The sequence below is a fragment of the Eurosta solidaginis genome, chromosome 2 (genome assembly GCF_040869045.1).
Source record: "Eurosta solidaginis isolate ZX-2024a chromosome 2, ASM4086904v1, whole genome shotgun sequence".
In the NCBI taxonomy this organism is placed as follows: domain Eukaryota; kingdom Metazoa; phylum Arthropoda; class Insecta; order Diptera; family Tephritidae; genus Eurosta; species Eurosta solidaginis.
In genome coordinates, this window is record NC_090320.1 from 46,690,552 (window position 1) to 46,709,114 (window position 18,563).

General features: G+C 42.6%; 1 protein-coding gene across 3 annotated transcripts in view; it reads left to right on the plus strand.

Moving 5' to 3' along the window:
- The window catches only part of l(2)k05911 (lethal (2) k05911), a 34,298-nt gene extending 27,741 nt beyond the window's left edge, over positions 1-6,557 (plus strand). For all 3 annotated transcript variants that reach the window (XM_067765237.1, XM_067765238.1, XM_067765239.1), the window contains 4 exons: positions 2,286-3,501; positions 3,589-3,724; positions 3,807-4,103; positions 6,280-6,557. In XM_067765237.1, coding sequence (XP_067621338.1) covers positions 2,286-3,501; positions 3,589-3,724; positions 3,807-4,103; positions 6,280-6,435 — 1,805 coding nt within the window. In that variant the 3' untranslated portion in view covers positions 6,436-6,557. The remainder of the gene's footprint in view (positions 1-2,285; positions 3,502-3,588; positions 3,725-3,806; positions 4,104-6,279) is intronic.
- Positions 6,558-18,563: the final 12,006 nt, after the last annotated feature.

Sequence of the window (18,563 nt, forward strand, 5' to 3'; positions counted from 1 at the left end):
GACAAGGCGCCCATGAAATATAGCGCGTCACTGGGAGCATTTATAAAAACCAAACTGACCGTCCAATTGCGTTTTTGGACTAGGCGCCCACAAAATAGAGCGCGTCACTGGGAGCATTTATAGAAACCATACTCACCCTCCGATTGCGCTTTTGGACTAGGCGCCCATGAAATATAGCGCATCACTGGGAGCATTTATAAAAGCCATACTCACCCTCCGATTGCGTTTTTGGTCTAGGTACCCACAAAATATAGCGCGTCACTGGGAGCATTTATAAAAACCATACTCACCCTCCGATTGCGCTTTTGGACTAGGCCCCATGAAATATAGCGCGGCACTGGGAGCATTTATAAAAACCATACTGACCGTCCAATTTCGTTTTTGGACTAGGTGCCCACAAAATATAGCGCGTCACTGGGAGCATTTATAAAAACCAAACTCACCCTCCGATTGCTCTTTTGGACTAGGCGCCCATGAAATATAGCGCGTCACTGGGAGCATTTACAAAAACCATACTCACCCTCCGATTGCGCTTTTGGACTAGGCGCCCATGAAATATAGCGCGGCACTGGGAGCATTTATAAAAACCATACTGACCGTCCAATTTCGTTTTTGGACTAGGTGCCCACAAAATATAGCGCGTCACTGGGAGCATTTATAAAAACCATACTCACCCTCCGATTGCTCTTTTGGACTAGGCGCCCATGAAATATAGCGCGTCACTGGGAGCATTTACAAAAACCATACTCACCCTCCGATTGCGCTTTTGTACTAGGCGCCCGTGAAATATGGCGCGTCACTGGGAGCATTTATAAAAACCATACTGACCGTCCAATTGCGTTTTTGGACTAGGCGCCCCCAAAATATAGCGCGTCACTGGGAGCATTTATAGAAACCATACTCACCCTCCGATTGCGCTTTTGGACTAGGCGCCCATGAAATATAGCGCATCACTGGGAGCATTTATAAAAACCATACTCACCCTCCGATTGCGCTTTTGGACTAGGCGCCCATGAAATATAGCGCGGCACTGGGAGCATTTATAAAAACCATACTGACCGTCCAATTTCGTTTTTGGACTAGGTGCCCACAAAATATAGCGTGTCACTGGGAGCATTTATAAAAACCATACTCACCCTCCGATTGCGCTTTTGGACTAGGTGCCTATGAAATATAAAAAATAAAAATAAATGTAACGCGCGATAACCTCCGAAGAGATCTAAGGCCGAGCCTCTTTTCCAATTTGCGTCGTGCTCCTCTTGATTTTCCCTACAAATTGGCCGGATGGGACCTACATGATTTTATGCCGACTCCGAAAGGCATCTGCAAGGTAGATGAATTTTCACTGAGAGCTTTTCATGACAGAAATACACCCGGAGCGCTTGCCAAACACTGTCGAGGGGCCACTCCGCTTAGAAAAATTTTCTTCTAATTGAAAAACCTTATTTCTAAATATTTTGATGTTGCTTTGCCGGGGGTTTGAACCCAGGGCATCCGGTGTGGTAGGCGGAGCACGCTACCATCACACCACGGTGGCCGCCCATGAAATATAGTGTGCCATAAAATACAATGCGTCGCTGGGAGCATTTATATAAACCATACTTACCCTCCGATAGCGCTTTTGGACTGGACGCCCACAAAATACAGCGCGTCGCTGGGAGCATTGTTAAAACCCATTCTGACTGCCCGATTTCGCTTTTGGACTGGACGCCCAAAAAATACAGCGCGTCGCTGGGAGCATTGCTAAAAACCATACTGACCGTCCGATTTCGCATTTGGACTAGGCGCCCACAAAATACAGAGCGTCACTTTTAGACTAGGCACCCATAAAATATAGCACGTAGCTGGGGGCATTGCCAAAACCGAATTGACCGGTCGCTCTGCTTGAGACCAAGGCGCCCATAGAATATAGCACGTAGCTGGTGGCACTGCCAAAACCGCCTGACCAGTCGCTTTGCTTGTGACCTAGGCGCCCATAAAATATAGCACGTAGCTGGGGGCATTGATAAAACCGAACTGACAGATCGCTTTGCCTAGCGGCGGAATAAGAAATTTCAGTGGCCAGTGAGGTACCATTTAACCGTCTTCAAGAGAGACAAAAATGTATATTGGCTTTTTGACTTTAGGTATTACCATATGAACGGGTGATGCCGGAGCACCCCAATAAACATAAAAAAGTCATTAAATATGTGTTAGGTTTTGAATAATTTTACTTTAGCTTTTTAATAATAGTTTTTATTTTTTTTTAAATCTGGGCTTTAACCATGTAACGATTTTCATTACAGCCCCTGAAGAGGTAACACTAGCAAAAGCTCAGTCAACACCATTGTCATCGCAACAAGCGCGCCATCGACGCCAATTATTTAATGATCCTTCCGTCTTGCTGCTCACAAATTTTGGCGCCGAGGGCAGTAAATGCATTACAACACACGGCCAGCCTGGCATTTGCTTGCGTTTCACCAGCTGTCAACAGCTTTATCGATCGAGTCGGCAATTCCATTTTCTAACGTTTAGGCAGTGGCCAAAGATGCCTCAGGGAATGGGACGAGAAGTATGCAATTTTTATGATCAGTTTGGGCGTCCAAATAGTGGAATTTGTTGTACGCGCACTTATGCAGACAATGATTTAGGACTAACTGGCACATTTACATCTTTCATATATCCTGGCGGCGTGAATCGAATACCCAAGCCACCGAACGAATGGAATGTGCCAACACAGTCATATCACGAACACGATAGAGGAGAAGTGGAGGAAGAAAAAGATGAGAAAGATATTATGGAGTTAGATCATCCTACCGAAATTGATCCTTTCGAAGAACCATTACACCCACCCTTGTCATCTAGTGCAAAACCAGAGACACAAACCGACGAAAATGTTATATACGATCCTATAAAGGAAGATGAAGAAGATAAAACAAAAATTAGCGCCAACAGCACTGCGACCACCTACAATGAGTTGGCTTATCAATGGCAGGGCCAGTTTGGTGTGCAATTTCCTGGCATAAGTCAATGGCCCCCACCATTGCCGACACATCCGCCATCGAATGCTGTCTGGCCACCACCTTTACCCACGCATCCACCCAGTCATCACTACCCCACACATCCATCGGCTACGACAAAACCAACATCATCAGCAACAATAAACACAACCAAGCAGCCGACTGCTGTTACAACAACTACTACACGACGTACAAGTTATCCAGCGTATCCTTCATATCCTGGGTATCCAAGTTATCCAGCTAATCGTCCAACTGCAGCAACCACAACAACACGGCGACCGATAACCGCCATTTCAAGCGATTCCTCTAATCATGGCTTGCCTACACAATGTGGTATAAAGAATCCTGCAGCGCCCGATCAGGAGCGTATTGTTGGCGGCACGAATGCGAGTCCAAATGAGTTCCCATGGATCGCTGTGCTATTCAAGTCGGGCAAACAATTCTGTGGTGGTAGTGTGATAACGAAAAATCATATTTTAACGGCGGCACATTGTGTGTCAAGGTAAGTAAAAACAGACACATTTTTTAACTCCCTGAGACTTAATTAACCCGCTAATACCAACCGTTATTTGTCTATCACCTTTTTTAGAATGACATCATGGGATGTTGCAGCAATGACAGCGCATCTCGGCGACTACGACATACGTACCAACTACGAAGTGCAGCATGTTACAAGGCGTATTAAGCGTTTGGTGCGTCATAAAGGTTTCAACTTTAGCACACTAGTGAGTAAAGAAATTGTAGTGTAGAAGTCGTTAATTTAAGTTTTCAAAATTGTCTCTCTACCTTTCTCTTCTAATTTTTTAGCACAACGATATAGCCATCTTGACTTTAAACGAAGCTATAAAATTCAGTTATGAAATTCAACCGATTTGCTTGCCCAGTGCTAGTAGCCAAGAAACTCGAAGTTACAGCGGCAAAGTGGCCGTTGTAGCGGGTTGGGGTAGTTTACGCGAGAATGGTCCACAGCCATCTATTTTGCAGAAAGTGCAAATCCCTATTTGGGCGAATCATGATTGTGCGCGCAAATATGGACGTGCAGCGCCCGGTGGTATAATCGAGTCGATGGTATGCGCCGGACAGGCGTCCAAGGATTCGTGTAGTGTAAGGAAACTTAAAGAATTGTATTATCCTTTTGCTGAAACCACTATTTTATCTTTTTTTAGCTAGTTTTGCATTTTGCTTTACGTTTCTAAATTTTTCTGAACCTTCTTGAGGATTTTCAGGAAGCTTTGCCGGTAACCGGTTAAAACCTCTTAATTTTGATAATTAAAATCACAACCGCTCAAATCGTTGCATTTCGTATAAGCCCTCTTACACAGTTTAATTTCACAAACCCGAAATCGCATTATACACGATTAAAAACATTAAAACCGTTTAAACCGTTTCAATTCTGAAGATCCAAACAGCACAACAATTGGTTAAAAGCGTTTAAACTGTTTCCTTTCCCAAAACAGCAACTTAATTATAACCGATTTGACCGTTTCATTTTTCAAAAGCGAAGTCGAACACTAACCGATTAAAGCCGTTCAGACTGTTTCATTTTTTTAAACAGAAATCACATTAAAACCCGTTCAAACCATTTCCTTTTTAAAAACCGCATACTAGTAACAACCGATTTAACCGTTTCAATCCTCCAAATAAAAACCGTATTATACCCGTTCAAACTATTTCGTTTTTTTAACCTAAAACCACATTATAACCGATTAGACACGTTTAAACCGTTTCATTTGTGAAAGCTGAAGCCGCACTTTAGCTGACTGTAGACGTTTAACCCGTTTTCTATATCAAAACCGAAAACTAATTATACCCGATTTTGACGTTTAAATGTTTATGAAATATTATTATTAATTAAATTTATATGAATTAAAACCAATTTAACCATTACATTTCTCAAAGTCTAGGTTTCCATTTCTTCATAATCTAAAGCTGGTAACTTTTTCCAAATCAAAACTTTTCCACTTTTCAAAGTCGGAGCCGTATTAGAATCTTTTAAACCTGATTCGTTTTTCAAAGCCATAAAACGCATCATCACAGATTAACTAAAATCAGACCCGTTAAAACCCGCTCTTAAAAAAAAAACGAAATCGCATCGTAACGAACTAAGCCACCAAATATATAACAGGTTCATTTAACAAAACGTAGACCGTTTCGCACTTCACAACCAAAACCGTAACCGTAATATTTTAACCCGATTCATTTTGCAAATCCGAAGTCGTACTTGAAAGTCGTAGTCATGAGAGTTTTCCTACAAAAACCGACAGTAAAACCGTTCAACAGCGTTGCATTTTACAAAATCACAATCACTATTGAAACCCTAAACGGGTTTTTTAAAATAGAAGAACCCGTTTTTAACATTTTTGTGAATATTTAAAAAAAATCAAGTTAGTCACAAAAATAGTACAAGATTTGGTATCAGCTCAGTGCATGCTTAGTTGACCTGAGGCGTATCCACCCAAGAATTGACATTGGTTGCCAGAATTCCAAGAATTGAAATGTGTTACCGGAGTTTTGGATACTCAATTCGGAGCACGTTGAATTCGCTTAAAGGCAGTAATAAAACGGGGTTAATCTTGCGAGATCAACTACGATCTAAAACTGGTAGATATCAGCGAACCAGGTGCCCATGAATTAAGGTGTGAATGTGCACTTACTCTATTGTTCTTCGAAACGGCTCTAGGGCGGATTCCTTTGCGAATGTTATTGCTTCATATGCGATATTCGACTTTACTATCTATTTATAAAGTGTAGGATAAACCTTTTTGATAACTCGTATGCCAATGATACCCGCTAGGCATATCCAACCTTTGCAGCAATGTGTGGCAAATTTGTTAGTCAAATATAATGCGCTTTAAGTTTGTCAGGAAAGTCCTCTATCATTCCCTCGTTAGTTTTGCTACTGCTTTGAATTATAAAGACAGTTGAAGTACTGCTACAACAACAACAACACAAAGACAGTTGCAACTGCTATGAAGCACGGAACCAAACCGAACTGGATACGAAATAATTTACTAACTAAACCCGATGTCAACACTTCGCTAAAACCGAATCTGAAATAATAATGCAGAACGTACTCAAGACGAATATCTCACAATGTTTCGGAACTGGCGCATTATTTTAATGAGATTCGTTTCTTCTTTTATTTTATTTTTTTAATTTGAGTAGAGTATCTAGAATCTTGGTATCTTTTTCTCATTAAATAAATTTGGCTTCAAGCTTTTTATATTAGGTCCAGCTGATTATCCATATCAAAATTGCTTCTTTTCATTCTGCTTTCCAGGGCGACTCTGGCGGTCCTCTGATCGTTAACGAGAATGGACGCTACACTCAAGTTGGTATTGTTTCGTGGGGTATTGGTTGTGGCAAAGGCGAATATCCTGGAGTTTATACAAGAGTCACATCATTACTGCCTTGGATTTATAAGAATATCAAGTAGTGCCATTAAGTATATTGCAACTTTTGCATTATAAAAAGCAAAACCGTGATAAATAGCATTTCGATAAATTAATACTCCAATATTACTTAAGTATTATGTACGTAGAAATTGAAGAAGGCAAATGAATAAATTTCTGTGAACTGACTGTGATTTTTTTGTAAGTTAACGATCAGTGTCGATAAAGCAGGGTATAAAATGATCACCCGTTAGAAATTTGGCGATCAAGTGGGTAAAGCAGTGTTCAAAATGACTGGCTTTATATGATTTTGTACAAATATATTGCATACTTTTAGGCGTACTCAAATTTTTATGAATAAGTTTGTGAATTTTGGTTGAAATACTGATATGTTAGGTTAGGTTGGGTGGTAGCTTCCCTGATAGAGGAAGCTCACTTGGACAACATGACGGTCCGTTGTGATACGACATATAATAAACTAAACTAACGGTGACGTAGATATAACTACTTAGAGAATCGTTGGGTAGCAACGATAAAGTTCCGAATGATCCCGATCTCAACCTTGGATAGCTCCTCGGGAGATCCAAGTGAGTCACGACCGAAATACTTTCGCCTAGTTCTGGCAAAAGCTGGGCAGTCAAGCATAAAGTGATTTGGTGATTCCACCTCATCATCCTCCATACAGCTGCAGCAGGATGGAGTTTCCAATATATTGAGACGTACCGCATGGATACCCATGGGACAGTGCCCTGCCAAACCCCAATGACCATTGATAGGTGAGCCTTAGTGAACCCAATTATTTCAACAGACCTCCTGCCATCCACTTTCGGCCAGAAAGATCTTGATATCCTACAAGACGTAGTGTCCGCCCAACGTTTGCTGAGCTGACTCGAGGCCCAGCTATGGAAGAGCAATCCACAGGTGGCTAGCGGAATCCCGAAATCCCTACAGCCATCTTCATCTGGTTCAGTTGTACCGATTCGGGCTAAGAGATCCGCTTGACAGTTACCCGGAATATCACTATGGCCCGGGACCCAGATAATCTTAATTGTAAAATAATTCGATGCAATCGCAAGTGTGGTCAGGCACTCCCAGACCACCCTCGATCGCACTGTAGTTGAGCTCAAGGCCTTTATAGCCGCTTGGCTATCAGAGTAGATGTTAAATTCCCTAACCGTAGTAGCGCTGGATAGCATTTCATCCACCGCATCCTTAATCGCAGCAACTTCCGCTTGGAATACACTGCAGTGATCAGCCAACTTAAACTTGCGGCTTACATTTAGCTCTTGACAAAAGACCCCCCACCAACCTTTCCGTCCAACTTCGACCCATCCGTGAACAAGTTAACCGGTCCCATGCCCCAGATAATTCCTCTCCTCCACTCCTCCCTCGGGGGAATGACTGGGGTGAAGGTTGTATAGGGAGCGGCCACCGGCATGCAATAGTCCGTCCTGTCCGGGATAAAGTCGAAACTAGAAAGAAGGCTAGAGTGTCCGAAATCAGAAAGCATATAACCCATATCACGAAGCCTGACCAACGACCGGGCCGCGGCTGCCTTTCCCGCAATATCTACTGGATGTATATTCAGCATGACATTCAGTGCCAAGGTAGGTGTTGTTCTCATAGCGCCACTGATACCGATAAGCGCCGTCCGTTGCACTGACACTAGCATTTTGGAGGTGCTCGCCGTGTCCAGTGCTTTCCACCAGACCAGCACCCCATATAGCAGAATCGGTTTGACCACCATCTCATAAAGCCAGTGTACTACTCCTGGCGAGAGCCCCCATCTCTTTCCGATAGCCCCCCTGCAGCAGTACAAGGCAACCTTTCCCTCCTGGCCCTATCTTCCACATTGGGCCTCCAGGACAGCTTCTTGTCCAGAACAATTCCCAAATATTTAACCCTGTCAGTAAGTACCAACGGTACCCCTCCAATCGAAGGAGTTCTGAAGTCCGGTATCTTATATCTCCTTGTAAAAAGAACCAATTCTGTTTTTCCCGGGTTGACCGCCACTCCACATGATTCAGCCCACCTAGCCACAGTATCCAGGTATCCCTGCAGAACATCGCGCAGGGTGCCCAGAAATTTGCCCCTGACTAGGATAGCGAGGTCATCTGCATAGGCAACCACCCGAGAGCCATTGGCTTCCAGCTCCACAAGAAGCTCGTTGACTACCACAACCCAGAGCAGAGGAGATAGGACACCTCCCTGTGGCGTGCCCCTGCACACCTTCCTCCTTATTATGGCTCCTCCCCACTCCGCTGCGACAATTCTGCCGCATAGAAGTTTGCTAATAAATTTAACCAGAGCCGCTTCGACTCCTAAACCCACCAGAGCTCTTTCGATTGCCCCCGGTAGAACATTGTTAAAAGCCCCCTCGATGTCTAGAAAGGCACCCAGAGCATACTCTTTATGTTCTAGAGACCCCTCTATTTGCTTTACAATCGAATGGAGAGCCGTTTCCGTCGATCTGCCTTTGCAGTACGCATGCTGTGAAGCCGACAGTAACCCCCCAGGTATCCTTTCTCGTAGGTACAGGTAAATCAGCCGCTCAAACGTCTTAAGAAGAAACGACGAGAGACTGATTGGCCTGAAATCCTTAGGTGACACATGAGAGCCCCTGCCGGCCTTCGGAATGAAGATGACCCTAACCGTGTGCCACGACTTAGGGATATAGTTAAGTCTGAGGCAGTTAGTGTAGATGATGGCCAACCAGCGGCAGGAAATCCCTAAAGACCTTTGAAGTTGCGCAGGAATGATGCCATCCGGACCGGGTGACTTATAGGGCTTGAACGAATTTATAGCCCAGGATATTTGACTTTCCCGTAGTGGGATGGCAGGCATTTCTGCATGGCCAGCAACCGCCGACCACGCAAGCGAAGATCCCTGCGCAACTGGGACATCGGGAAAATGATTGTCCAGTAAAAGTCTCAGGGACTCCTCGCTACTCATCGACCAGTCCCCACCATCATCTCTCAGATACCCCCGAGGGGCGGGATTCCTAGAGAGTATTTTTCTAAGCCTCGCGGATTCATTGCAGCCCTCTACGTTTTCGCAGAAGCTTCGCCATGAATCTCGCTTGGCTAACCTTATTTCATATTTATAAATCCCCAAACTCACCTTATAGAGCTCCCAGTCCGAGGGTAGTTTACTCCTCCTGGCTCTATTAAAGAGCCGCCTACTGGACGCTCTTAGGTCGTCAAAGGAATCAGACCACAAGGGCGGCTTGCCCTCCCCCTGTAAGTTTTCAGTGGGCAGGACTGTTGAAAGGCGCTATTGCTTGCCAAGGTGAAGTTTTCCACCAGACCGTCTATTTCAGATTCGGACAGGTCCGAACCAACGATAGGCGCCTCAGGCAATAGCTCTCCCAACTTCCTACAATACAAGTCCCAGTTGGTACTTTTAGGGTTCCTAAAAGATATTTTACCGGGACGTTCTTCATTCACCGAGAACTGAATATATCGGTGATCAGAGAAAGAGTGCTCGTTGAGAACCCTCCATCCAGATATCCGATCTTTCAGTTCTCTGCTAACCAGGGTGAGGTCCAGGACCTCCTCCCTTACCGCAGTAATAAAAGTCGGGTCATTCCCCCTATTACATATACAAAGTCCCTCATCTACAATAAAAGTAAATAAAGACTCACCTCTGGTGTTCGTATCCGAGCTCCCCCATATGCTATGGTGTGCATTAGCATCGGCACCTATGATTACGCCAACACCTCTCCGCCTTGCTTCAGCGGTGATTTCGCCCAGTATCACAGGCGGTGGTCCCGTTACGTCCCCATGGGGCATATACGCTGAGACCACCCACAATTCGTTACTGCCTCGCTCGAGGCAGACCGTGGTTACGTCAGCATTGCTGAAATTAGAGAGAATAAAAGCTTTAAATTCCTTTTTAATAAGCACACAGGATCTAGGCCTACCTGCCTCCCCATGTACCAAGGTGTTGAATTTTCCCGTCCTTAATCCAGAAATTTTTCCGCCGTTACTACTCAGCCACGGCTCCTGGACAAGGACAATATCCACTCCGCCTTTCTCAAGACAGAGCAACAAGTTTGCGGAAGCCGCCTTAGAATGCTGAAGATTGATTTGACGGATTTCCATCAACACCACTCTTCTTCTTCTGCACCCCATCCTTGGCGGCTTCGCCCTCGGAGACTAGGAGATCCTCCTCCTCCCCCAACAGACGACTTACACTGATGACGGATCCCGCCATCGATGATTCGCCCTCGGAGGCCAGGAGCTCCTCCTCGGCCCTATCAGCCAGACGACTAGCACTGATGACAGATCCCGCTATTGACGGGACGTCAACAGTGCTTTCGCTGTCCAAATTAGCGGAGTCAGCATCCACAACCATGGGTACTGGCTCCCCTGCGGACGCCTCCACCTCCCGAACAGTCTCTGTGGGAGAGGAACCATCTCCCCTGGAATCGGCGTGGTAGATTTTGAGAACCACACGCTCGAGGCCATAGGAGATAACCCCCCTCGTGTCAGAGAGAGGACCGGTGGACTCTGCGTTTAGCAGAATCAGCACTTGCCGACGTGGCCCAACAGCCTCCTCTACTCTGAGGAGCCTCCAGTTATGCGTCGGAAGGTTCGGGTTGCAGTAACGCATTAATTCGAGTATTTTCTCCGACTGAGATGGCCCGGCAGGCAACCACACCCGAGCCCTCGGTCGAAGGGGGAGATCCCTCCGTTCCTCGAGTCTGGCCCCCCTCCAGACCTCCCCTACCAAAGAAATTATTTTCTTAAAGATACAGGCCGACCGCTCGTCAGCACAAGTAATCAGTCTAAAACCATGATACCACCCCGAGTATTCGAAGCATGGCCGCGTACCTGGGATCTCCATAACAGCGGTCATATAGGCCGCTGATATGGCGCTGGCGACCCACGGCCACTCCTCTCGGGAGATGGCACCATCCTCCCTACTCCTATCCAGGACCCCGAGGGTGATGGAGCCTGCACGTTTAGCGATTTCGCTAAACGAAATTGCGTCCCCACCTCCTCGGGCCCTTTTTGTCGTTGAGGCATTCCGCTCATCCGACCTTTGCCGCTTCATAGCCCCCAAACCCTGCTGCTCACCCGCATCGTTCGACACCGGTGTGTGGTCGTCGCAAGCTACGACGCTCCTGGCCCACTCCAGCGTCCGGGAATGCTTCTCAGACATCTGAGCTGCATCCCTTCCGCCGTAGCGCTCCAAGATCTTCTCAGCTAGGCGCCGATCACCCAGAGCTTTCCTACGCGGCGTCGATCGCCTACCTTTCCCGGCAGGCTTCGACCCCAGGGCCCCCTTTGGGAAAGCTCCTCGCGACAGGGCTTCCTTACTAGTACTGGGCTGGTCCGTCGCATTCGCCGGACCTCTGCCTTTCCCTGTCACAGCCCCATATGGGCCTGCATTGGGTGTCGGTTTCGACACCCCTCCACTACCCGAACTACCCGTACCTACGGGGTTTGAAACCAAACCCCTGCGCTGATCCGTCTGATCAGCCCTTTTGACCCGCCGGGAGCTTTCCCGGCTGGCGGCGACCTGCTTCGGAGCACTCTCCGCACCTGTCGCGTCCCTCGCACCATGACGACTTTCGCCGTCACTCCTACCCTCCTTTTTATTCGTCTTCGTGTCCATTCTAAGAAGTCCCCCCTCAAGGCCGCTATCCGGAGCCGATTGTGTAGTCGCCCTTCAACGGTCCCGTGGTTATCTATGCTGCGCAGGGAGGCCACGCGAGGGTTGACGCATTACCTTATGAGTAATGCGTTCAGAGCCAGACCGGACGCAAAGCGGGAAAATCTTCAACCGCACCTACACCACCAACTTAACGGCGACGGAGCCGGAACGTACCTTGAGGCCCGCCACGGTTTTAACGGGACGTGGGCAGGTGCAGCATTAGCCTACCAGCCATTTCGATAGGGTTTCACCCCGACCTACTAAGGTGGCAGAATACTGCACCTACCAGCCCAAAGTCATCAATTCCTATCCATAGTCAAAATCAAGTCCCTAACAATCCGGTTCGTCACCGTTGAGTACCGATCTTGACCCTTAACAGGGTCCTCCCTCCCCTGAGCTCGGCACAATGACTCAGGGGTGCGGGTTTTATCGAGTTGTCCTCTCTAGATCCGCCATTATCAGTAGAAGCAGGGGCACCTCGTGCAGGACGTGACAACCAATCACGTGTGACAATTCGTCACTATGGCCGGTCTAAGACTGATACCAGTCCCTGATCCAGAGCCTGGAACCACGTATGATATCCAAGCCAAGTATCTTAACCCCCCAAATACTGATATAAAATGACAAGAAAAGTTTTAAGGTGAGTAATTTTATGCGTAGCACATATAGGCGACGAAAAAAAAACTTCCGAATGATTTTCGGACTTATCATGTATGAGTATGGTCATTTGGATGTTTCGGTATTGATAACACACAACAAATTAAACATATTTCTAATTCAATTGCAAATGTTATGACAGTGGTTTCTGTTTTTTGAACATATGACTGAAGTGATCATATGATGTTATTGCGCGTAACAATAGAAAGAAAAAATGTGTCTCCCTTTTTTGAAGCAAATTAGGTCATATCATTTTCCATAGTGTAATATCGGCACATCACATTTGCCATTATCGTAGAGCATGACACTGCAAATCACATAATTTTGTATCAACTCTCATAAGATATATCACCTTCATTTTTTACTACACGACACCTTATTACATCTCTTTCTAATCAAATCAGTGTCACAATTTTATATATAGGCAAGCAGCTCGTAAAAACGTCATCTTATCATATCAAATCATTTAATAACTATTTAAATCAATCTATTCACAGCGCTTTGATTTTCAGCTTATCAGTTTAAAAATTATTTTTGTTTAGGGTATTTTGGTTTTGTAATAGAGGTAAAAAAATATATGCACACAGGCAAATAACCTGAGAAGCCCGCATGCAAGAATGGGCCAAATATTTCACATAAGGTGTATTCATATCACTAATATTATCAATTAACTGTTTAAACATTTTTTTCTCACTATCACATCAACAAGTTTAGTAAATCAGATACCTACCGAAAATTGAGATCACATCATGCCGAATTCAAATAAACAGATCATGTTATGCGTCATAACATATCTGATCATACCAATTTCAAATAATCATAGCGCATGCTAAATTCATAATATACATCATACCTAATACAAAGAGCATACATAACAAGAGACGTCAGTTCGTATGTTTGATATAAAACAGTCGCTACAAAAGATTGGGGTTACTGACAGTTGCTTCCCACTTTTCATTTTAATTTTCGCCGCATGTCAAAACACTAAAGCAGTGTTGCCAGAACTTCTTTGCAGGAAAAAGGCTATATAGACAAAAATTAAAGGCTAAAAGAAACGAAATAAAAATTTTTAAAGCTAAGAATAAATATAAATAAATGTAAGGCGCGATAACCTGTGAAGATATTTTAGGCCGAGCTTCTCTTCCATTTTACGGCGTGCTCCTTTTTAATTTTTCTTACAAATTTGCGGGACGCGACCTACTTGTTTTGTGCCGACTCCGAACGGCATCTGCAAGGCATACGAGTTTTCACTGAGAGCTTTTCATGACAGAAATACACGCAGAGTGCTTGCCAAACACTGCCGAGGCGCGACCCTGCTTAGAAAAATTCTCTTCTAATTGAAAAACATTATTTCTAGAATTTTGATGTTGCTTTGTCCGGGGCGTGAACCCAGGATATTCGGTGTGATAGGCGGAGCACGCTACCATCACACCACGGTGGCCGCCACTAAGAATAAAAACTAAAAGTTAAAGGCAACTTGCCCATATACATAAATAAGTCTCAAAATATTTCAATATCACAGTTCTATTCATCATCTGATGTATGAGAATTAATGAGATCATTTCTTATAACAAAGTCGTGGCAGCCAGGTTACATAGTTCAAGTCGATTCGCCTGAATGCACTAAATATAAAATTTTGTTTTCAATAAATTTTTTCGCTGGCCATCTTATTGACTCCATCAATGCAAGCTTTATAAAATTACCAAGAAGCAAACATGATTTTGAAATAAATTTTTAATTCAGTGTTGTATCACTTTTATTAGGCTCAACTTGTGACTAAAATCTATAACGAAATTTGTTTGTTAATCGTTCGAAACATATAACCACCAAAACTAAACCTCTCGTTCTGATAAGTCCGTTGTTTCATCAGCTACATATGTACATATATACAAAATTTGTTTTTTGGAAAATCCGACATTACGTCTTTATGTGCCGGAATAGCCTTTGTTCTGCTACAATTAAATGATTGAACGATTTTTGAATCTGTGCAGTAGTGAAAAAGACAAAAATATCAAAATCGTGGCTACTTGCTTAAAAAGCACAAAAATTGACAAAAAGGTACCAGCGCACCAAACAGAGTCCGAAGTGGCAACTGTGGTTTTCGCCGTGTTTTTGCGGACAGCCTTAAAAAGAAATGTCAGTAATATCACAGTGCTAATAATTAATATAAACGGCTCGTAGTATTTGCAAGAGCATACATAACAAGAAACGCCAGTTCGTATGTTTGATATCAAACACTCGCTACAAGAGATTGGGGTTTCTGACAGTTGCTTCCCACTTTTCATTTTAATGTTCGCGGCATGTCAAAACACTAGAGCAGTGTTGCCACACATTTTCTACAGAAAAAAGGCTATATGGACAAAAATTAAAGGCTAAAAGAAACAAAATTTATGAGCAAAGCTCGCTAATTAAATACATATTGATATAATAGTAACAGCGGAAGTATTAAAAACAAATACTGTAAATATCCGAACAAATGTTACTAAGCTTTCAAAAGCACGCCTAAAAATCATATCCACACCATTAGGAATAAACTACATACAGAGTGTATGTGCCTACATGGTGATCAAAAGGAATATAAACAAAAAAGGCAACTCTTAGAGACCAATTGTACAGCGAACAACGGAACATTCATATGGCGTAGCAGCTAAAAAGGCTTGCACTGATATGAATGTTGGAGACTCGAGTTCAACGCTCAGCTCCCGAAAAGCTAGCTGATGAAGAAGTGAAATTCAGAAACATGTCCTAGTAACCATCGCCGTTTGTAAACTTACAATTTTTCTCTAATATCAATTACAAAAACCATTGTATAAACCAATATGAGCAAAGCTCGCTAATTAAATACATATGATCATATTGATATAATAGTAACAGCGGAAGTATTACAAACAAATACTGTAAATATCCGAACAAATGTTACTAAGCTTTCAAAAGCACGCCTAAAAATCATATCCACACCATTAGGAATAAACTACATACAGAGTGTATGTGCCTACATGGTGATCAAAAGGAATATAAACAAAAAAGGCAACTCTTAGAGACCAATTGTACAGCGAACAACGGAACATTCATATGGCGTAGCAGCTAAAAAGGCTTGCACTGATATGAATGTTGGAGACTCGAGTTCAACGCTCAGCTCCCGAAAAGCTAGCTGATGAAGAAGTGAAATTCAGAAACATGTCCTAGTAACCATCGCCGTTTGTAAACTTACAATTTTTCTCTAATATCAATTACAAAAACCATTGTATAAAGCAATATGAGCAAAGCTCGCTAATTAAATACATATGATCATATTGATATAATAGTAACAGCGGAAGTATTAAAAACAAATACTGTAAATATCCGAACAAATGTTACTAAGCTTTCAAAAGCACGCCTAAAAATCATATCCACACCATTAGGAATAAACTACATACAGAGTGTATGTGCCTACATGGTGATCAAAAGGAATATAAACAAAAAAGGCAACTCTTAGAGACCAATTGTACAGCGAACAACGGAACATTCATATGGCGTAGCAGCTAAAAAGGCTTGCACTGATATGAATGTTGGAGACTCGAGTTCAACGCTCAGCTCCCGAAAAGCTAGCTGATGAAGAAGTGAAATTCAGAAACATGTCCTAGTAACCATCGCCGTTTGTAAACTTACAATTTTTCTCTAATATCAATTACAAAAACCATTGTATAAAGCAATATGAGCAAAGCTCGCTAATTAAATACATATGATCATATTGATATAATAGTAACAGCGGAAGTATTAAAAACAAATACTGTAAATATCCGAACAAATGTTACTAAGCTTTCAAAAGCACGCCTAAAAATCATATCCACACCATTAGGAATAAACTACATACAGAGTGTATGTGCCTACATGGTGATCAAAAGGAATATAAACAAAAAAGGCAACTCTTAGAGACCAATTGTACAGCGAACAACGGAACATTCATATGGCGTAGCAACTAAAAAGGCTTGCACTGATATGAATGTTGGAGACTCGAGTTCAACGCTCAGCTCCCGAAAAGCTAGCTGATGAAGAAGTGAAATTCAGAAACATGTCCTAGTAACCATCGCCGTTTGTAAACTTACAATTTTTCTCTAATATCAATTACAAAAACCATTGTATAAAGCAATATGAGCAAAGCTCGCTAATTAAATACATATGATCAAAATTTTTTAAGCTAAGAATAAAAGCTAAAAGTTAAAGGCGACTTTTCAAACATTTTACGGTTACTCAAAATGCAAAAATTCAAACATTGGGTTTATTTTATACCGTTTCTCCTATATTTCTGTCAATTAAACCTACATTTGTGCATCGTTGCAAGCACAAAAATTTACTGATTTCAATGAATTGAAAATACATGGAAGAATAAACAGATGGAAAGTAGATGTTTCCGTTTATTAAAAGGGGCTTTTGAAGCACAACTCCGGATTTTGAGGGCGTATTTCAAAATCCAAGTATACAGATTTTGTATACTAGACTAGAACTAAAACTTGAGGTATGTCTCGAAAAGGATATATTTTCAATGTTATATAGTGTTGTTAATTGAGTTAACATTGTCGCGTCGGTTAATCTACGGGCTTTAGCCTCTCATTTAAGGAATGTGAATTTTCGCCTAAGCTTCGCGAAGATTCTCATACTTTCACCAGCAATAAAAATACTTCTGTGGTCCATTATAATTACTTAAAAGTTCAAGGTCGCCAAAATTACGTTGGAAAGAAGCTTTCTGGTAGTACTATCTAAACAATATAATATCAATTCAGTCCACTACTCATGCTCCATTTTATGCAAGCTAAAATGTATGAAAATGTTGCGTCAGGAACCCAGACTTGCCCATATAGATAAATAAGCCTCAATATCACAGTGCTATGCATCATGTATGAGAATTAATGTGATTATTTCTTATATTTATTCTTCAAAGTCGTGGCAGCATACAAATCGTGGCAATATTTCGTACTGAATAAGAAAAGGGGTACAAACTCAGCCATTTCGCAGAGTGACAGGTTATCTAGTTCCAAGTCGATTCGCCTGAATGCACTAAATGTAAAATTTTGTTTTCAGTTAATTTTTTCGCTGGCCATCTAATTGGCTCCATCAATGGCAAGCTTTATAAAATTACCAAGAGGCAAACGTGATTTTGAAATAAATTTTTAATTCAGTGTTGTATCACTTTTATTAGGTTCAACTAGTGACTAAAATCTATGACGAAATTTGTTTGTTAATCGATCGAAATATCTAACCACCAAAATTAGACCTCTCGTTCTGATAAGTCCGTTGCTTCATCAACTATCTACAATATTTGTTTTTTGGAAAATCCGACATTACTCCTTTATGTGCCGGAATTGCCTTTGTTCTGCTACAAATAAATGATTGAACGATTTTTGAATCTGTGCAGTAGTGAAATAGACAAAAATATCTAAATCGTGGCTGCTTGCTTAAAAAGCACCAAAAGTTACAAAAAGGTACCAGCGCACTAAACAGAGTCCGGAGTGGCAACCTGTGTTTGCGAACAGCCATAAAAGGAAATGTCAGTAACCCCAATCTAAATCAGCGAGTAGTTTGGGTTCGAAGCAAACATGTTAAGTGATGTCTCTTGTTGATTTATGCTCTTTGATTATGCATCATAGCATATCACATCATGCCAAATTCAAATAATCGCTCCATACCATAAGTTAACTACATATCACATCATACCAAATTCTAATTTTAAATTATATTCTAATAATAATAGCATATTAAAAAGGAGGAGCTTAAAGAGCGAAAAACTGTACTCCTATCATCATAACAGGAATTATATGTAGCCACGACGATTCATATTGCACTCCGTCATATCGTAGGGTATTTATTCCAACAAATA